General features: G+C 43.9%; 1 protein-coding gene across 1 annotated transcript in view; it reads left to right on the forward strand.

The window, feature by feature from the left end:
• Positions 1-255: 255 nt before the first annotated feature.
• The window catches only part of LOC106568182 (zinc finger protein GLIS3), a 34,494-nt gene continuing 12,309 nt past the window's right edge, over positions 256-22,440 (forward strand). The window contains exons 1-4 of the mRNA XM_014138290.2: positions 256-557; positions 10,660-10,855; positions 11,017-12,196; positions 18,914-19,075. Coding sequence (XP_013993765.1) covers positions 10,683-10,855; positions 11,017-12,196; positions 18,914-19,075 — 1,515 coding nt within the window. The 5' untranslated portion in view covers positions 256-557; positions 10,660-10,682. The remainder of the gene's footprint in view (positions 558-10,659; positions 10,856-11,016; positions 12,197-18,913; positions 19,076-22,440) is intronic.

The following is a 22,440-nucleotide window of genomic DNA, read 5'->3' on the forward strand; positions in this document are numbered from 1 at the left end:
ACAGCGAGAGAGAGACAGACAGACAGAGAGAGATGACACTTGTCTTTTTCATAAAACATATTCATCTGACCAGCTCTGACCTGTGAATGAACTCCCAAGAATATGAAAAGTAGGCTAGGCCACATCAATCATATGATGTAGCCTAATATTCAGCAAATTGTCCACAATGTTAATAATTTGCCCAGTTGTAAAATACTACCAACGGCTTTTGGATTTGCATAGAGCAGAGTTACAGAACGTCCTCTTGAATATGGAATCATATCTCTCACACACACAAGGGTAAAACGGTAACCGATACACGTCCCAAAACGAATAGCCTACGTAGACTACAAACAAGAGAGCGCGTGCCACTAACTTCCTCACAATTTCTCAAACTCTCAGAGAACATAGAGGGGTATAATATATCGAAACAACAGTGTGGTGATATCGAGAAATGATTGTATAATCTAGATACATTATTTTATCGAAGTCATCGTCACCTTGCCGTTTCCAGTTTTCGCCTTGTCAATCTACTGCGCGCGAAAACACAGAAGATAGTTAAAGTGAATACTTTTCAGGTGAGTAAAAATGTCAGTGGCTGTATTTCCAATTCAATGGTTTGTTATTGTCATTGACTTTAGTTGACTTTACTGTAAACGTTAAGTCTGCGTAACGTATTAATACTACAAACGTATACAATTTTCTTTAGAATTACTCTGCTAATAAATGCTAATCTACCAAATTACACATTTTGCAAATTACACATCTTCTGTAACAAAGTAACGTTATCCAACAGTAATTTGAAACTGCAATTGGTTTTGTATAAAGTTGTTTTTAATTAAATAACATGTACGATTTTATTGACCATAGCCTATCATGTGTGTTGGACAGAAAGTGCATTAGTGAAAGTGCATTCATTAGGCCTATATCACCTCTTGAATACACTTATCTTGCAACATCCTGTATTATTATCCTTGTTCATTAACAGTTTGGTCCTAATCACCATATGTGAACTTAGAATTTATTTAATTGTATTACATGCTACATGTATTACATTTAGACATGCTTGAAAATGGATGCAATATTTTGCTTTTGTAGGTGAGAGAATAGAGTAGAGTAGTTGTGACATACTGGCTCGATTCAGTCTTAGTATGTAGCAAAATTTGAAATTGTGTTTTTTACATTGGATAAAAGTAGAGACTCAGAGTTAGAAAATGGTATATCAAACACTACAGTTAAGGAACAATGGGGAAAGTAATTCTGCTTTGAAAGTTGATAAACTTGTAACCTCACTTTTGAGAAAATGGATCTGGAATGTTTTGGTACTTACTGGAGAGCTCTTTCTTGTCTACACCCATTCAGCATTATTCACACCCTCTTCAGCCTTAGCCCCACCCATCTCTTTAAGGATTCACATGAGGTCATGTACTAAACAACCAAAGATTTAAAGACTAAAGGCTATTTAATACTACATCTATCGACAGTTGTTGCTGTGACATCATGAACATTCTATTGTCGTCCGACATCAAACGTGTTGTTATCATTATGAAAAAGTATAAACACAAAAACTACAGACTGGTGGTCCAAAATAGCATAGCCAGTGTATTTCAGCACCAATAAACCCACCCATTTAAAAATGTATTTAGTTTATGTCAATCTAGCAAACCAGGCAACTAAAAGCAACTTTCTAAACAATGTTTTTAGCTTGTTAGCTAGCTAGCTAGTTCAAATAATGGCCATATCATATAGCTGACAACGTCTTCACTTTAGCTCATTTGTTTTCATTATTACAGGAAAATAAACTCACAACAAGATCATTATTTACAAGTTAACCTGTTATGGCTAGGGGGCAGTATTTTCACGGCTGGATAAAAAACGTACCCGATTTAATCTGGTTACCACTCCTACCCAGTAACTAGAATATGCATATACTTATTACATATGGATAGAAAACACCCTAAAGTTTCTAAAACTGTTTGAATGGTGTCTGTGAGTATAACAGAACTCATTTGGCAGGCAAAAACCTGACAAGGTTTCAGGCAGGAAGTGGCCTGTCTGACAAGGTGTCGTTCTTCTTGTCTCTGTTTATTGAAGAGTGAGGATCTTAGCTGTCCCGTGACACTTCCTACGGCTGCCATAGGGTCTCAGAAGGCGGTAAAAAGCTGAATCGTGGCTTTGCAGGCTCTGGCTGAAAAAAAGTAGCGCGTTTGGGTAGTGGCTGGTTACAGTACTGTGAGACTCAGGCTCGTGCCCGCGTCGACCGAAAGCTTTGTTTACTTTCCTCTGTTTAGCTAAAAGGAGATTCCCGGTCGGAATATTATCGCTTTTTTACGAGAAAAATGGCATAAAAATGGATTTTAAACAGCGGTTGACATGCTTCGAAGTACGTTTTTTTTTGTCACGAATTGCGCAATGCGCACGACCCTGATTTACCATTTCAGATAGTGTCTGGGACGCACGAACAAAACGCCGCTATTCGGATATAACGATGGATTATTTTGGACCAAACCAACATTTGTTATTGAAGTAGCAGTCCTGGGAGTGCATTCTGACGAAGACAACAAACGGTAATCAAACTTTTATAATAGTAAACCTGATATTGGTGAGTGCTAAACTTGCCGGGTGTCTAAATAGCTAGCCCGTGATGCCTGGGCTATGTACTTAGAATATTGCAAAATGTGCTTTCACCAAAAAGCTATTTTAAAATCGGACATATCGAGTGCATAGAGGAGTTCTGCATCTATAATTCTTAAAATAATTGTTATGCTTTTTGTGAACGTTTATCGTGAGTAATTTAGTAAATTCTTAGTGAATTCGCCGGAAGTTTGCGGGGGGTATGCTAGTTCTGAACGTCACATGCTAATGTGAAAAGCTGTTTTTTGATATAAATATGAACTTGATTGAAGAAAACATGCATGTATTGTATAACATAATGTCCTAGGGTTGTCATCTGATGAAGATCATCAAAGGTTAGTGCTGCATTTAGCTGTCTTCTGGGTTTTTGTGACATTATATGCTAGCTTGAAAAATGGGTGTCTGATTATTTCTGGCTTGGTACTCTGCTGACATAATCTAATGTTTTGCTTTCGTTGTAAAGCCTTTTTGAAATCGGACAGTGTGGTTAGATAAAGGAGAGTCTTATCTTTAAAATGCTGTGAAATAGTCATATGTTTGAAAAATTGAAGTTTTTGTATTTTTGAGGAATTTGTCATTCTCGCCACGCCTATCATTGGATATTGGAGCAGGTGTTCCACTAGCGGAACGTCTAGATGTAAGAGGTTAATGGCGAGCCAATTACAGAAAATAGCTTACCGTTGTGAGTGTGACAAAATAAAAGCAGGGCATTCTACCAGAGAATTTTAGAACTTGGACACTGTCTCATTGACGTTATATCCTAATTTGATTTTTGTGCAGGTCATGTTCTTCACATTACCGTCTCTGGTAAACACATACTATATCAAATAAAATCAAAGTTATTTGTCACATGCATAGGATACAAAAGGTGTAATGAAATGGTTACTTGCATAGTGGAGTCTTTTGTTTAGACATGTAGCTAGCTAGCTAGCTAAACAATTAGCCATAATCCCAACTCATAACATTACTACCCTGCATGAATCGGCGGGTAGCTAACCAAACAGGTTCAATGTTAGCTAGCTAGCTAACATTATGCAATAACTAGCAATGCAAATGGCTCTGAGATATGAATAATATTACTACACAGATCATACATGTAACATTAGCTAGCAAGCCAGCCAGCTAACGTTAGCTAGCTAGCTAACAGTAAGTTTTAACTTGAAATGAAAACGACTTTCTGACTAAATTAGAAACGTATAATATCTGAAAATGTAGCTAGCTAGACTATCTTACCCGTATACATGGATGGACACTTCTCCCTTTGTCACGGATGCCATGGTTGCCCTTAGTTTTAAGATGTAATCCGGAGACACAACAGCCTTCTGTTTGTTCTCTTTTCGACTCCCTCCCCATATTTGCAATCAAACGCCAGAATTTTCTCCATCTCCTTAGATATCATACTCTGCTTCCACCAGGCATTCCACTGATTTCAAAACTCAGTCCTCCAGAAAGTGGAGATCAACACGTTCGCAGTTATTACCTACACATACTGAGCAGCCCTTTGTTATAGACAGAAGCGTACCAATCGAAACTCATCTCTCGGCAAGTCCAGCCCATTCATTATCTCAGCCGATCATGGCTAGCGGGAAGGTTCCTCCCTTTTTCCGTGGCTGAACAACTAGGCTTGTAATTTAACAATATTATTTGTATTTCCAGATGGCATACAAGTTAGTTATTAAGGCACATGAAAGTTCACATGTTCCAGAAAGCATTTCTGACAAAAAAACACACTTAGATTTTTTTTTTTTAGTTTACATTCAAATGCCTCTCCTGTGAAGTATTGACGCGCGATATATGCCTAGTTTCCTGAAACGAGTCACATATGGCAACACTAGGCTACCTGGGGCGGCAGTTAGCCTAGTGGTTAGAGTGTTGGACTAGTAACTGAAAAGTTGCAAGATCAAATTCCTGAGCTGACAAGGTAAAAATCTGCCGTTCTGCCCCTGAACATGGCAGTTAACCCACTGTTCCTAGGCCGTCATTGAAAATAAGAATTTGTTCTTAACTGACTTGCTTAGTTAAATAACGGTAAAATAAAAATATTGTTTTGAAGATAACAGTGAATTCTTCCCTATGCCAGTTATAGTTTGTGACTCCCTTATTACTCATGACTATAAAATATGCCTGTCTCACTGGTACATTTCAGATGTTTTTGTCCATATGGACAGACCACTGAGGGCCGAAGATGAGGGAAAGGGAAAGGGGATACATCGTCAGTTGCACAACTGAATGCATTCAACCGAGAGATGCTGATTTAGCTGCTGCTCTTCCTCTTCTGCCAGACTCAATCATTACTTTTGGGAAGAGGAGCATTGTGGGACAAGCCATTATTTTCTCCTAAACTCTCCAAAGGCTGTTTGTGAAGAAGACACTGGGTCAGACATGAACGGTAAGGGCTGTCACCTCCTGGTCTCCCCCTCTGGTGTGCCCCCTTCCCTGTGCATGATCACAGGACAGCAGGCACCATCCATCAGGATACCTATACGCACCACCCTCTCCCCGGGATGCTGTGCCACCCTGAGCCCGTCTCCGGTGGGTAGTACCCCTCAGCTCCAGGACAAACTTTGGGAGTTCTGTCCTGCTTCCTGCCCTGAGCCTCCGCAAGCAGGTGTTGACCAATGGGAAACAGCCAAATGTTTTAGGTGTCTTACAGATATCAGGGTAAAACGTTCCCACCCTTCAACTCCCACCCACCAGCCTTGCAGCCATTAATCAGTGCTTGGCGTCCGACTGCTCTGACAGTGGTGTCAAAGGTCATTTCTTGTAAGCCTTGTAATAAGCAACGTTAAATACAGAGTAATACATTGACACATGGGTAAACAGCCAATGATGATGTCCTGATCTTCTATGTAAGATAACTGTTATGGACTTGAGCAGCCTCAGATTCTGTCCCATCAGTAGGATATAGTGTGACCTTAATGACCTTAGAGCAGTGGTCATCACTCAGCATGTTAAATGCTGATACACTTTGTAAATTAGGATGTCACTCCAAATAAGTTTGAAGTGTCCTATTGAAGTAACCACTTGTGGTTTCCTACCAAAAACTATTATTTAAAACTTAGATATTTTGGATATGCTCTGACAGGACCTATGTTGAGGAACTCTTCTTCCCTCTCAACTGAAAGATCCCAGTGCGCACATGTCCTAGAACACAAGACAGGTTCACAGTGATATGTTGTAAGCAGAGTTGTTCAATCAGCCCCTTCAAAGTAGCACTGATTTACTGTACATTGACGTCTTCATACTTCAATTTACCTCAATATCGTGCGCCCAACCCTAAGCTCCACTCCACCCCAGACCTCCTTTTTCCCTTGCCTGTTTATTGATAATTAACCAAGCAAAAAGCTTGTCCCCAAATGACCCAAGGAGGAAAAAGAGGAAGAAAATAAATCTCATCTGTAATGAACAGAGCAGAAAGCAGAAAGTGTCTCTGTTCAGGTTTGTTAGGGGGAATTTCAGGATTCATAAGCTTCCCCTTACAGAAAAACCACATAATTCACATGTGATCACATTTTATTGTGTAGTTTCATGTTATCACGTTGCTTTACATGTTCACATCTTATCACATTAACTTCACATAAGAGCACATGTGATCACAGGATGTCACAGTTGTTGTCGGTGAATGAGGACCAAAACGCAGCAGGTACGTGAATGCTCATCTTGATTTTTAATTATCTTCAAAATGAACGTACAAAATAACAAAACACGAACGATCAACAAAAACAGTCTGGTAAGGCACAAGGCGAAACACAGAACAATCACCCACAAATAACACATACAAACACACCCTAATATATGGGACTCTCAATCAAAGGCAGATAGACAACACCTGCCTTCAACTGAGAGTCCCAACCCCAATCAACCAAACATAGAAACACACACACTAGACTAACCCTAGAATTAACTAAACATAAACCAAAACCCAGAAATACTAAATCAAACACCCTTTACACAAACACAACACCCCGAACCACATAAAACAAATACCCCCTGCCACGCCCTGACCAAACTACAAAACAATTAACCTTATATACTGGCCAGGACGTGACAGTACCCCCCCCTTAAAGGTGCTACCCCAGAAGCACCTTAACAAAAAATAACCCCAAGCAACACCAACAAAAAGTCCCCTTTTCTAAAGGGAGGGAAGGGAGGGTGGCTGCCGTCAACGACGGCACTGTGCGACACCCCCCCTCCCCAACCCACCTATTTCTGGAGGTGGCTCTGGTTCCGGCCGTTCCAGGCTGTCGGGCCACTCTGGCATCGCCGAGGGGCAGTCGGGACAGTCTGGGCAGTCTGGCAATTCGGGACAGTCTGGGCAGTCTGGCAATTCGGGACAGTCTGGGCAGTCTGGCAATTCGGGACAGTCTGGGCAGTCTGGCAATTCGGGACAGTCTGGGCAGTCTGGCAATTCGGGACAGTCTGGGCAGTCTGGCAATTCGGGGACAGTTCAGGGCAGTCTGGCCACTCCGGGCAGTTCAGGGCAGTCTGGCCACTCCGGCAGTTCAGGGCAGTCTGGCCACTCCGGCAGTTCAGGGCAGTCTGGCCACTCCGGCAGTTCAGGGCAGTCTGGCCACTCCGGCAGTTCAGGGCAGTCTGGCCACTCCGGCAGTTCAGGGCAGTCTGGCCACTCCGGCAGTTCAGGGCAGTCTGGCCACTCCGGCAGTTCAGGGCAGTCTGGCCACTCCGGCAGTTCAGGGCAGTCTGGCCACTCCGGCAGTTCAGGGCAGTCTGGCCACTCCGGCAGTTCAGCGCAGTCTGGCCACTCCGGCAGTTCAGCGCAGTCTGGCCACTCCGGCAGTTCAGCGCAGTCTGGCCACTCCGGCAGTTCAGGGCAGTCTGGCCACTCCGGCAGTTCAGGGCAGTCTGGCCACTCCGGCAGTTCAGCGCAGTCTGACCACTCCGGCAGTTCAGCGCAGTCTGACCACTCCGGCAGTTCAGCGCAGTCTGACCACTCCGGCAGTTCAGCGCAGTCTGACCTCTCTGGCGACTGTTGACTGGCGGGCAGCTCTGACGACTGTTGACTGGCGGGCAGCTCTGACGATGACTGTTGACTGGCGGGCAGCTCTGACGATGACTGTTGACTGGCGGGCAGCTCTGACGATGACTGTTGACTGGCGGGCAGCTCTGACGATGACTGTTGACTGGCGGGCACCTCTGACGATGACTGTTGACTGGCGGGCACCTCTGACGATGACTGTTGACTGGCGGGCAGCTCTGACGATGACTGTTGACTGGCGGGCAGATCTGATGATGACTGTTGACTGGCGGGCAGCTCTGATGACTGTTGACTGGCGGGCAGCTCTGATGATGACTGTTGACTGGCGGGCAGCTCTGATGAAGACTGTTGACTGGCGAGGCTGGGTTGACGCACTTGTAGCCTGGTGCGTGGTGCTGGTACTGGGCTTACCAGATTATGTACACGCACCTCCAGGCTAGTGCGGGGAGCGGGAACAGGACGAGTCGGACTGGGTTGACGCACTTCCGGGTCCGCACGAGAGACAGGAGCTGGAAACCCAGGGCTATGGAGGCGCACAGCCGGTCTAGATCTTACCTCCTGCACAACCCGCCTTGGCTGGATGGAACTAGTAGCCCTGTACGAGCGGGGTGCTCGTACAGGGCAGACTGGGCTGTGCAGGGGCCTGATGGTAGCCGTGCGTAGAGCGGGAGTTGGGTAGCCTGGTCCTCGGAGGCGTACCGGCGACCAGATGCGCTGCGCAGGCATCCTCCTACCAGGCTGGATGCCCGCTCTAGCACGGCACCTGCGAGGGGCTGGAATAACGCGCACCGGACTGTGCGTGCGTATGGGTGAGATAGTGCGCTCCTCAGCGAAACATAGCGCTCTCCACCCCATACGCTCCTCCATATAACCACGAGTAGCTGGCTTCCGGCTCTTCTTACGCCTAGCCAAACTACCCGTGTGCCCCCCCCAAAATTTTCTTGGGGGTGCCTCTCGTGCTTCTCCTTCAGCGCGCACTTGGCCTCGTACCACCGCCTCTCTGCCTTGGCTGCCTCAATTTCCCACTGCGGGCGTCGATAATCCCCAGCCTGGTGCCAAGGTCCGGCCCCGTCCAGAACTTCCTCCCAAGTCCACTTCTCCCGCCAGTCCAACTCGAACTCCGTCTGCTCCTTCCTCTGCTGCTTGGTCCTTTGGTGGTGGGTGATTCTGTCACAGTTGTTGTCGGTGAATGAGGACCAAAACGCAGCAGGTACGTGAATGCTCATCTTGATTTTTAATTATCTTCAAAATGAACGTACAAAATAACAAAACACGAACGATCAACAAAAACAGTCTGGTAAGGCACAAGGCGAAACACAGAACAATCACCCACAAATAACACATACAAACACACCCTAATATATGGGACTCTCAATCAAAGGCAGATAGACAACACCTGCCTTCAACTGAGAGTCCCAACCCCAATCAACCAAACATAGAAACACACACACTAGACTAACCCTAGAATTAACTAAACATAAACCAAAACCCGGAAATACTAAATCAAACACCCTTTACACAAACACAACACCCCGAACCACATAAAACAAATACCCCCTGCCACGCCCTGACCAAACTACAAAACAATTAACCTTATATACTGGCCAGGACGTGACACAGGAAAACATGTTTTTGGAACAATTTACATGTGATCACGTGAAATTCATGTGGTTTTTCCATAAGGGTCTACTGAACACGACAAAAACCATTAGGTTTGTGTTTGATTTCTGTTGAAGATGTCTGTCTCACGGGTCCCTGGTGTGCAAACACAGGTTGCTGTGTTAATATGGTGAAGTGAACTGTGATGGAGAGGAACAGACCCTGAACCATGGATTCATTGCATCTCTATCAAAGTCAGATACTGGCAGTAAAAACTAGAAATGTGTGTCAGATACTTTTTATTTCTTTTATTTAACCTTTATTTAACTAGGCAAGTCAGTTAAGAACAAATTCTTATTTACAATGACGGCCTACGAAAAGGCAAAAGGCCTCCTCGGGGACAGGGGCTGGAATTAAACATATATTTTTGAATTATAATTATAGGACAAAACACACATCACGACAAGAGAGACAATACAACACCACATAAAGAGAGACCTAAGATACAGTATGATGACAATGGTTGGATGCAAATGACAATGCCACAACCACATTGTAGAAGACTGCAGTAGTTGAAGCGCTCACTACAAATACACACAGTGAGAGTTCTCCACAATCTTCTTTCTATTATATAGACAAGTTGTCTTGTCTATAATTTACTTAGAAAAGCTTCATTCTATCATTAATTAACTTACGAAAGTGGTTATTTTTAATCTTGTTTCAAGCTGTGTTTAACAATGTTGATTGAAAGACTAGCACAAGCAACAACACTGCAATGTTGAGGCTGGAGTGCTCAGATATAGGCTTCTGATTCAATATGATTTTTGTAATACAGGGTTTTTTCTGGATAAAAAGGGGGCTTAGGTGGTGAGCGTGGTAGGAGGCATGGCGATGGGCGTGGCCGGCACGGCTGAATTTTAGAGGAAACCTCATCTTGGTGTGGAGAAATTCTAGCATTTGCCAATTTCCTGCAATTCTATACATTTCAACATGGAGCTGAGATAAATAAAAAAAAATACGTTTTGAAGCTAATTTCCTGCAATTCTACAAATTTTGCCATGGAGCTTCGAGAAAATGGTGCAGTTTTAAAGCTAATTTCCTGCAATTCTATGCATTTTGCCATGGATAAAAATTCTGTGTTCGTTTCCTCAAGCATAATAACAAAATCAATACTGCTAAATTCATAGTTTTTTTTATTTTCAATTCCCGCTGACTGTCTAGCTTTTATTTTGGTGATTGTTAATTCTCAAAGATTATATTATAAAAAATACTTTACATCTGGTTTTAGTCGTTAAAGTTTACACTGAAAGCGTTTTTCCAACCCATAAAATGTAATATTTTTTTTCACTGTTTTGATTTGTAAAGTATATAGTCTAATTTCCTATGTCCCTGTATAATATGACCGTGGTGGTGAACCCTCAACCCTCTAATGGTGAACTTGTCTCTACCAGGTTACTTTGTCTCAGGACCAAGTATGCAGGTGTTGGGCCAGCAGGCTGGTGCTAACCTCTGGGTCACCAGTAGTCCCATGGTGGTCCAGAGCCTGGGTCCAGTGTCTCCTGTCACGAGTCAGGCCTACACCTCTGGGCCTCTGGTACCACACCCCCAACCCCCACAAGGCCTGGTGGTACCGTACACAGATGCCAGGTGAGTCAACCTCTGCACCACTCTAGGTGAGGGAGTATACCGCCAAACTCTTGTCATTACACTGATTTCTGTACTCTAAACAAAGTCAACATGCAGTACTATATTAAACAGTTGTGTTACTAATTTGTGAGATTTCCCTTGTACTTCTATCCTTTCTTCAGGTCCTTGCTCTCCAGAGAGTCCCTGGCATCCACCACCCTGGGCCTAGCAGAGACCCACTCAGTTCTGAGTGGCAGACAGGAGTGGCCCTATGGCTATCGGGTCCTTCCTCCACTCTGCCCACAACAGGGTTCCACCCAGGCCAGCAAGAGGGGTGAGCTGCTCAGCCTGCCCCCTGGCACTGCCATGTCTGGGGGAACCAGCATCTCCAACTCTGCCTCCCTGCCCTCCTACCTGTTTGGGGGAGATGCCAACAGCCCCCGGCAGTACTCAGCCCACTCCAAAAAGAGGGCCCTCTCCATCTCACCTCTGTCAGACGGCTATGGCCTTGACTTCAACTCCATCATCCGTACCTCGCCCACCTCGCTGGTGGCTTATATCAATGGCTCCCGGAGCTCTCCGACCTCCCACCACACCTTTTCACCCCTCCAGCCTGAGGTCTATGGCCACTTCCTGGGGGTGAGAGGGAGCTGTATCCCCTATCCTCAGACTCCAGGCCTCCTCAGCCTCCCAGGCTCCACGCTCACTCTGACCCCACTGAGTGACCCCCAACCTGGATTGGAGTGTGGCCGCATGCAGAGGCTGGAGCAGGGCGGGGCGCTGGAGAGCCAGATGGCTAACATGGTGGTGGAGCAGCAGTGTCTCCCAGAGGAGGGAGGGACACCACAGAGGGCTGCCAGTAACACTAATGACCTGGTGCCATCTCTACACTTTCAGCTAGAGTTGGCCACCATCATCAGATCAGATAGTCCACCGCAGGGCCCCCCACCTCCTTACCACTCTCACTACCAGCACCGCCACCTCCAAAGACCTCCTAGCCACATCCAGGGTAAGGCCCAGTCCCAGGGCCCTGTCTCTCAGCCCCCCCCAGCTTCCCCTGGGCATGGGACCAGCCTCGTGCCCCATCCCCTGTCCCTCTTCCCCATGCTGGAGGAAGAGGAGGGGGAGCTGGAGGACTACAGTGGGGGGCACTGCTGCCGCTGGGTGGACTGCAGTGCTGTGTATGACCAAAAGGAGGAACTGGTTAGGCACATAGAGAAGCGCCATGTGGACCAGCGGAAGGGCGAAGACTTCACCTGCTTCTGGGCGGTGTGTCAACGCAGGTTCAAACCGTTCAATGCCCGCTACAAACTCCTCATCCACATGAGAGTCCACTCTGGAGAGAAGCCCAACAAGTGCACGGTACATAGCAAATCAATCTCTGCTGAAGGCCTCAAAAGTGTCTTTAACATGCAAGTGTGTATCTGTTTAGTCATCCACTTCAGAATCCATTGGCTTTACCTGTACCCAATTTTACCTCAGCTTTACATACCATCCCCCTTATGCACAATGGTTAACATCCTTTTTTCCATAAGTGTGTTACAGGGGGTTAGTGAGTGCAGCAGTTCCCTTCCCGACTGTCTCTCCTGTCTACTGTGAGTCAACCAGCCAGGGAAATAGACATCTTGAAGTACGCATGTTGTACCTCTTTAATGCCTTTGTGTTCTATGATGTACGTTTGAAGGCTAAAGGTTGGGGTCAGAAATATGTTTTTTCTCCTTTTAACTGTTGCCATGGGCTAATTAGCCAGTTCTGTGAAAATTGACATGAGAGTTAACTCAATTATGTAGTTATTAAATCAGCACAAAGACAGCGCAGTGCTTAAGATCTGGCAGGGCACCAGTCAGTAAGCCTCCTGCTCTCTCTCTCTCCCCGTCTGCCCCCCCTATCTCTCTCTCCCTCTCTTGCTCTACCAGGCCTGTCAGTAGCCAATAAGACTTATTAGTGCCAAGTCAGGTACAGACTTGGCTGGGGTTCTGTGAAGGTGATGCCCCCTGGCCCGGTTCTGATCGGTCTGGTTATATGGCCAAGCAGAGAGACAGTTGAATGGAGTTAATCTGAAAGCCATGTATCCTTGGACCTGGTTCTGATGAGGGGATTGGCTGGATTCCCCCGAGACAGATGCTCCCAGGCCTAGTGCGGCTGCTGGTGGTTCTCTTAAATGTGCCGCTAAAGAAGGCCACGTTTTGGTTCTCTTCACTAGTCTCTTTTGATGTTTGTTTTCTGTCGGTTGACAGATGAGTTGTACTGCACTGTATATTAGAGCTGGGCGATATGGACTAAAATCCATATTTTGCCCTAAATTACCTGAATTGATGCGATAATGATATAACAATACATTTATAACATTAATATCTATTATCCTTTAAACTACTACGACTAGTTTTATGGTTGTTGCCATCAATTCTCCTAGTAACAATCACCCATATTAGCAAACTTATTTCAAACGTATTTACATTTCTCTAGTATAGGCTACTTATCGCATTGAACGATATCAGCAAAATGCCTGCGATAAGTGATTGGTTTCGTCAGTGTCGTTAATTTTCAGTTAATCGTCCTAGCTCTACTGTGTTGTAAATGCAGTTAAAGGTATACTTCAGGAGCCATAGCAGCAAAACATCTATGCACATTAGTTGCAGTAATGAGCTTGGGCAATACGGGCAATAAGGATCTTCGAGCTGGACGAGTAGAGTTAACTAGGTTTCCAAGGAGAGAACATCACACTCATACTCAAGGTTTCCAAGGAGAGAACATCACACTCATACTCATACTCAAGCCTGGTCAATTGTAGAGATACCCCACACTCTCAACCCCACTGGGAACATACTTGAGGTTCAGATGAGGAATAGACCAACCAGTCTCATTCCTTGTCTTGTTTCGCTGCTTCTTGGTTAGTCAATTATTAACTGGATGCATACCTGTGGTCGACCTTTCGCTCCAAAACACTCACATATTAGTGCTAATCAGTCCCGTTGCTATGGAGGCTGCAGCTGTAGTCGGATGGGTCTCTGTACCATGCAATCTGACCCCCTACCCAAAAACAGAATAGACATTGGGTGTGTCAGAAATGGCGCCTTATTCCCTATTTATTGAATAGAGTGCCATTTTGTACGTACAGATGTAGGATCTTCATTTGACCCGTATTGTCGCAACAAAATAATCCTGCAGCAACAGGATTTGAACATTTAGTCCATAATGTTGCTTGATCAGTGGTTAGGCTAGCCAAAATTAGATTACATGAAAAGTGGAATACTGTTACTATAACTGTGTGTTATTACGGGTAGAATCTTACATTTATCACCCTGTTGCTGGAGAACTTTCAATATATTTGAGGTTTAAAAAAGCTTACGGAAAATGTATCAACCCCTACAAAAATGTCTGTTAATTATAATCCACACAATAATTCACATTTCCTGTTGCTTCAGGATTATTTTCCTACTGTAGCAAACTGGCTCAAATTAAAATCATACATCTGTATCCATTGTACACCATCCCATCATTCCAGGTTTGACTCAGCAGCATAAGATAAAAAAGTCCTACTGAAAAGAAGTAGAACATGGTCAGTCCATTATTGACAGAAACAGTCAGAAAACCCAGACTTACTGAACAAAAACAGTCTAAGCAATCAAAGTCAGGATCCTGACAGGATCCAGACTTAGACAACAGAGCCTCTCACAGAGAGAGAGAACCAGGTCTTAGATGCCATGCCAGCCAATTGTTCAAGATTTACGCTCTGGCTTATTGTGAAGGATGATTGACAGGAATAGTGTTGCAAAATTCCGTGAACTTTCAATAAATTCCCTGAAATCCAAGTTGGAGGAGTCTCTGAATTAGGAATGAGTAAGCAGGTCTTTCTTACCCACTTCTCTGTAGTTGGTATTCAGACTTACCTTATGTAGGTGCATAACAGGCTTTGCAGGTATGGTAATTCAACCGCTGAAAACCCTCCCACTTGCTGGCCAATAGATTTTCTTGTGGAATTTTCATTCAATAGGGTTTTCAGTACATTTATCTAAAGCTACCCCTTTAAATTTGGTGTACCTTTAATTTGAATTTTCTCAACAGACTCACTGAAAGATAGCCATCTAAAAATACAGATATTCATCTTCTTTTGAGTACCATTTGGTAGATTTAAACCAACTTTGATCTTGTATATTATTTAGGTTTAGAAATGTATTCATAAATAATTAAACAACAGGTTTAGAGAGAGCCTTTACGCACCAAATATAATATTGGTGAATCAAAAATACAGTGGTTTGATTTATCCTGAAAGTTACCATATTCAATTGTTCAGTCCCTGAAATATTGGAAAGTGCGAAAAGTGTACAATAGCGGTTGAACAGTAGTCCTATAAATCTTCACCAATTCTTGTATTATTTTTAACTTAACAACATGAATTGGGGTATTTAGAATTTTATATAGGTAGAGAACATTGTAAAGAACAAGTCTGTGTCAATAACTCATTTTTGGCAAAAATGCAGATAAACCCTTCCCACTGGGCACAGATATCAATTCAACATCTATTCCACGTTGGTTTAATGTAATTTCATCGAAATTACGTGGAAACAATATTGATTCAACTAGTGTGTTCCCAGTGGGTTATCATTCCAAGCTCTCGATATGTTGACTGCTGTATATCTTGACTTACCCTGGAGTTACCCGTTTTGATTGATTGGGCCGCAAAGTATGTCACTTACGGTTAACCAAAAAAAGGCCTTCATTCATATGCCATTTCCCTTTCATACTGTAAAAAATCTGATTATACATTTTCTTGGTGTTGGGTGTTCTATTCTGCACCAGGTTCAAATGAGTAATAGGTTCACTTGTGTAATCACAGTGTGCATTTGAGTATATCAGTTGTTAAGTTGAAAGAAGACATTCAGACTGAAACCCCAGTAGTTCTGTGTTAATCCACTTAGTTCCTTACAATGGACAGCTTGAAATTCTAGTCCAGCCCACACCACCACAGAATGCAGGCCTGGTGAGATTTCTGGTTTGCCAAGATTTTTAGCGGCATCTCTACAACCGCAAGGAGGGAAATAACTTGGCACCAAAAAAAAACGATTCAGACTTCAAAGTATTTTAACAATCCAGCTTCTTCTCAAGTTTCTGTAACAGTTTTTAGCTCTTGTTTTAAAGTAACTGTCCAGTGTTTCCGGAGTTCTATGAAATATGACATAAAATTAATTACAATATGAGTGAAATAGTTTTTCTTCCCCAAAATTGCAATTGAGTATGTAAAAAAAGAAGATTTTCTGTGTTTGAATGGTGTGGGTGTATACCAACAACAGAATGGTGTGGGTGTAGACCAGTCAGTAAAAATATTTACATGAGTAGACCACTGATTGGCCATCTCAGCCAATGAGCCATCATGACATTGTGTTCTATGTGGAAATAGAAAGGGTTTTTTAAACGGTCTGTTTGAGATACAAATTTGAGGTTGGGTTTTTTAAGTGTTTTTTCTTCAATTCATGCTTTGGCCACAAATACGAGTGTAGGATGAGTCAACATTATTTGGGTATGAGTTAACAGAATATTAACTTTTTTCACTGGACAGTTACTTTTAAGACCTAAACATCTCATGCACTAACCTTTTACATTTAAAGAAGATGATAGCAGACAAGAGGATAATTTGACTGAGAATGAGGAGAGGATATGTGAGAGTGAGGTGAGACATGAGAGTCTGAAGAGGATAAGAATGGGAGTTCAGCTGTAGATAAGAGGAAGAAAATGCCATGTGAAGATGTGATATGTGAGAGAGAACAGCGAGAAGAAGTAAGTGAGGAGAAGAGAGAGAGTGGAGATGTGAGAGAGAAGGGAGATGTGAGAGAGTAGAGAAGAGAGAGTGGAGATGTGAGAGAGTAGAGAAGAGAGAGTGGAGATGTGAGAGAGTGGAGATGTGAGAGAGTGGAGAAGAGAGAGTAGAGATGTGAGAGAGTGGAGATGTCAGAGAGTAGAGAAGAGAGAGTAGAGATGTGAGAGAGTGGAGATGTGAGAGGGGATATGTCAAGAGAGTGGAGAAGAGCGATTGGAGATGTCAGAGAGTGGAGATTTGAGAGAGTGGAGAGAGGCTAAGGCACTACTGTGGGCACTAGACTGACTCTGCTGGCACGATGTGGGCGGGTCATTGCTCCCCAGGGCATGGGAGGCTGCCAGAACCTGTCAGGAGGCTGGCTGTGGCATTTAGCTCCGCTGAGGAGCCATGTTGCTATCTATTCAGACCCTCTGTCTCTCAAAGCAGCTAAAAGGGGACTATTAGCTTTATTAGAGTGTGTGTGGGGGGGGGGGGCACCGCTGGGCTCCTGGCAGTATATTTGTGTGATGCTAGTTCTTAGTTCTTTTCCCATCCCCAGGTTGAATGACTATTTATCCTGCTCATTCTCCCTGGCCTGTGTTTTTCTTATGCTAGCCGGTCTGAATGGTCCGATGCTGATCCCTTTCTCTACACTGTTGTTTTGAGTGTCTGGTCATGGGGTACTTTCCTAGGATGCCACTGTATTAGACAACATTTGGACAGAATATCCTGCTGTGTGTGAAGAAGACTTGTGTAAGACTAAGACTGGTGGCTTTCTCCACTTTCAGTAATACACAACGGCTGTTAGGTCATGTCCCCAGACATGCAGGGCATGGTAAACACCCACAAGGAGAGAGATCGTCATCGTTGCATGGGAGACTCCATCTGTAAGCATTAAAATGCTGGTGAAAATACCCCCAAATTCACACATTTACTATGATACAGTCATGAAGAATCCATTTTCTATCCCTAATAGACAGTTGAGCACTAATAGAATTCTCAGGCATATCCGCATCCCTCGATTCCTCTTGAGTTACTTAAGGCTTATAAAATAAATCCTTTACTCCATTCCTTTGACATTAAGAACATATGGTTCCCATCAGAAGGAGTCATAATGGCTTTACTGGAATTGAGTTTTGGCATAATGACAGTACTCTGCTGGTGGTTGTGGTTTTGCTCTGCAGGGTGTATGTTCGTGCCTGCTGTTTTCCAACTTCAAGAGAGAACATTTGCGAGTGTAGTGTCTCTGGAGTAGGTAGTGCTTTGCCTGTACTGTACGTTAGATATGTGAATTTCATCAAGATACTGTCCTGCAAGAAGATACCAGCAATGTTGATTCAGATAGAGTTCAGAAGAGAAATACAGTTTGAAGTTAGCGGTATGTTATTACATTAATTAAAGGAATGGGAAATATGTCCCAAACGAATGTGATGAGTCAAATATTAAAGGAACTGTATTTAGTCAATTCAGACTGAGGGAGAGGTATAGCTATGCAAGGAATCCAGTCCTGGAGGAACAATAATAAAATGGGTCACGGTTCCATGACTTTACTCTGTGATGCTGAAGTAAGAACATTCCAAGCACCATGACCGCAGAGAGTGGAAAGTGCTAGGCTTGGCGTACAGTAAGAAACTGTGATGATTCACATGTTTTGAGGGTGAAGTCAATGCAGCGAGGTGGGTAGTACTGCACAAAGGAGAGCTGTTCAGTTCTGCTGACTTGAATTAACTTCCATCCACTACTCCTGAATCTCATAGCTTGTGACAGCGAGTGCAGTAGACCTGGGCAGGGAGCAAGTTATTTTGGCAAGGAACAAACCTCTCTACCTTAGCCCTTCTACCAGTTGGTGGTAGCATTTTTCTACAATGAGTTACTCTGTCATGTAGCTCCTTCAAGACCCTAGAGACAAGATCGTTTTTACAGACATTGAGGTCTGTTTACACACAGATACTGAACCCTGCTGGTTACATTGACAACCTCACCTCTTATATAGTGTTTGTCAGTGTTATATTTTCCCGGATATTGTTTTGTGGTTAGTGCTATCTGGAATCCTTGGGTCGTCCGTACCCTACACCCTAACCTTCATCCCTACCCTTACCCTAACCATAACCCTTACCTAACCATTTTCAATTTCAATGGGGTATTGTCAGAGTTGGGACATCCCAAGTATACCAGATAGCCTGGACCATAGATTTCTGGCCCTAGATGTACAGTATAGGTTCATGATAGGTATACTAATTGTACACTATCACTCCTGTCCCTGTGCCCTATGTGTGTGGTTTCAGTTTGAGGGCTGTCAGAAGGCTTTCTCTCGGCTGGAGAACATGAAGATCCACCTGCGCAGCCACACTGGAGAGAAGCCTTATATATGCCAGCACCCCGGCTGCCACAAAGCCTTCAGCAACTCCAGCGACAGAGCCAAGCATCAGCGCACACACCTGGACACGGTGAGTTGAGTGGCATAACTCAGACAGACACACATATGGTGTGACAATGGCGCCGGAGGAGATGGCTGCCGTTTTACGGTCTCCTAACCAATTGTGTTATTGTGTGTGTTTTTTCACAACTTATTTTGTACATAGTGTTTCTGCCACCATCTCTTATGACCGAAAAGAGCTTCTAGATATCAGGACAGCGATTACTCACCTCATACTGGAAGAAGAGTTTTTCTTTATCCAGTCGGACTTGAAGGACTTACTTCAGACACCCGAAAATGCCCTCATCCCCATCATTCGCAGGAGAAAGAGACAAAGATCTTGGGGACGTAGGTCGGGTTGCCTTGTAAGGATCCGACAGTGAGTGGGTAATCTGCCTTTACCATCAGTCCTATCAGCCAACGTACAATCATTGGATAACAAAATAGATGAACTACGACCACGTATATCTAACCAACGGGACATTAAACACTGTAATATCTTATGTTTCACAGAGTCATGGCTGAACGACGGCATGAATAACATACAGCTGGCGGGTTTTACGCTGCATCAGCAAGATAGAACAGCCGCCTCCGGTAAGACAAGGGGTGGCGGTCTGTGTATATTTGTAAACAACAGCTGGTGCATGAAGTCTAATAGTAAGGAAGTCTCAAGATTTTGCTCACCTGAGGTAGATCTCATGATCAGCTATAGACCACACTATTTACCAAGAGAGTTTTCATCTATATTCTTCGTAGCTGTCTATTTACTACCACAAACCGACGCTGGCACTAAGACCGCACTCAATTAGCTATATACGGCCATAAGCAAACAGGAAAACGCTCATCCAGACTTAAATCCGTTTTACCTCATTTCTACCAGCATGTTAAATGTGCAACCAGAGGGGGAAAAAACACACAGAGACACGTACAAAGCTCTCCCTCGCCCTCCATTTGGCAAATCCGACCATAATTCTATCCTCCTGATTCCTGCTTACAAAACAACTGAAGCAGGAAGCACCAGTGACTCGGTCAATAAAGAAGTGGTCAGAAGACGCAGATGCTAAGCTACAGGACTGTTTTGCTAGCACAGACTGGAATATGTTCCGGGATTCTTCCGATGGCATTGAGGAGTACACCACATCAGTCACAAGCTTCGTTAATAAGTGCATCGATGATGTCGTCCTCACAGTGACCGTACGTACCAGAAGCCACGGATTACAGGTAACTTCCGCACTGAGCTAAAGGGTAGAGCTGCCGCTTTCAAGGATCGGGACTCTAACCCAGAAGCTTATAAGGAATCCTGCTATGCCCTCAGACAAACCATCAAACATTGTGTGATCTCGCTCTCCGTAGCCGATGTGAGTAAGACCTTTAAACAGGTCAACATTCACAAGGTCGCAGGGCCAGACGGATTACAAGGACGTGTACTCCGAGCATGCGCTGACCAACTGCCATGTGTCTTCACTGACATTTTCGACCTGTCCCTGACTGAATCTGTAATACCAACATGTTTCAAGCAGACCACCATAGTCCTTGTGCCCAAGAACACTAAGGTAACCTGCCAAAATGACTACCAACCTGTAGCACTCACGTCTGTAGCCATGAAGTGCTTTGAAAGGCTGGTCATGGCTCACATCAACACCATTATCCCAGAAACCCTAGACCCACTCCAATTTGCATACCGCCCCAACAGATCCACAGATGATGCAATCTCTATTGCACTCCACACTGCCCTTTCCCACCTGGACAAAAGAGACAGCTATGTGAGAATTCTATTAATTGACTACAGCTCAGGGTTTAACCTGTTATGGCTAGGGGGCAGTATTTTCACAGCCGGATAAAAAACGTACCCGATTTAATCTGATTATTACTCCTGCCCAGAAACTAGAATATGCATATAATTATTAGCTTTGGATAGAAAACACTCCAAAGTTTCTAAAACTGTTTGAATGGTGTCTGTGAGTATAACAGAACTCATTTTGCAGGCCAAAACCTGAGAAGATTCCATGCAGGAAGTGCCCTGTCTGACAATTTCTTGCCCTTCTTGATTATCTCTCTCCATTACAGAGGATCTCTGCTGTTACGTGACACTTCCTACGGCTCCCATGGGATCTCAGAAGGCGGCAAAAAGCTGAATCGTGGCTTTGCAAGCTCTGGTTGAAAAAAAGTAGCGCGTTTGGTTAGTGGCTGTTTACAGTACTGTGAGACTCAGGCGCGTGCCCGCGTCGACCCCATGCTTTGTTTTCTTTCGTCTGTTTACCTAAACGCAGATTCCCGGTCGGAATATTATCGCTTTTTTACGAGAAAAATGGCATAAAAATTGATTTTAAACAGCGGTTGACATGCTTCGAAGTACGGTAATGAAATATTTAGAAATCTTTTGTCACGAATTGCGCCATGCTCGTGACCCTTATTTACACTTCGGATAGTGTCTTGAACGCACGAACAAAACGCCGCTATTTGGATATAACGATGGATTATTTTGGACCAAACCAACATTTGTAATTGAAGTAGCAGTCCTGGGAGTGCATTCTGACGAAGACAACAAAGGTAATCAAACTTTTGTAATAGTAAATCGGAGTTTGGTCAGGGCTAAACTTGGTCGGTGTCTAAATAGCTAGCCGTGATGGCTGGGCTATCTACTGAGAATATTGTAAAATGTGCTTTCACCGAAAAGCTATTTTAAAATCGGACATATCGAGTGCATAGAGGAGTTCTGTATCTATAATTCTTTAAATAATTGTTATGTTTTTTGTGAACGTTTATCTTGAGTAATTTAGTAAATTCACCGGATGTTTGCGGGGGGTATGCTAGTTCTGAACGTCACATGCTAATGTAAAAAAGCTGTTTTTTGATATAAATATGAACTTGATTGAACAAAACATGCATGTATTGTATAACATAATGTCCTAGGGTTGTCATCTGATGAAGATCATTAAAGGTTAGTGCTGCATTTAGCTGTGGTTTTGTTTTTTGTGACATTATATGCTAGCTTGAAAAATGGGTGTCTGATTATTTCTGGCTGGGTACTCTGCTGACATAATCTAATGTTTTTCTTTCGCTGTAAAGCCTTTTTGAAATCGGACAGTGTGGTTAGATTAACGAGAGTCTTGTCTTTAAAATGGTGTAAAATAGTCATATGTTTGAAAAATTGACGTTTTCGGATTTTAGAGGACTTTGTATTTCGCGCCACGCCCATCATTGGATATTGGAGCAGGTGTTCCGCTAGCGGAACGTCTAGATGTAAGAGGTTAATTAACACCACAGTGCCCTCAAAGCTCATCACTAAGGTATGGACCCTGGGACTAAACGCCTCCCTCTGCAACTGGATCCTGGAATTTCTGACAGGGTGCCCCCAGGTGGTAAGGGTAGGTAACAACACATCCGCCACGCTAA

Source organism: Salmo salar, chromosome ssa13 (assembly GCF_905237065.1).
Source record: "Salmo salar chromosome ssa13, Ssal_v3.1, whole genome shotgun sequence".
Lineage (NCBI taxonomy): Eukaryota > Metazoa > Chordata > Actinopteri > Salmoniformes > Salmonidae > Salmo > Salmo salar.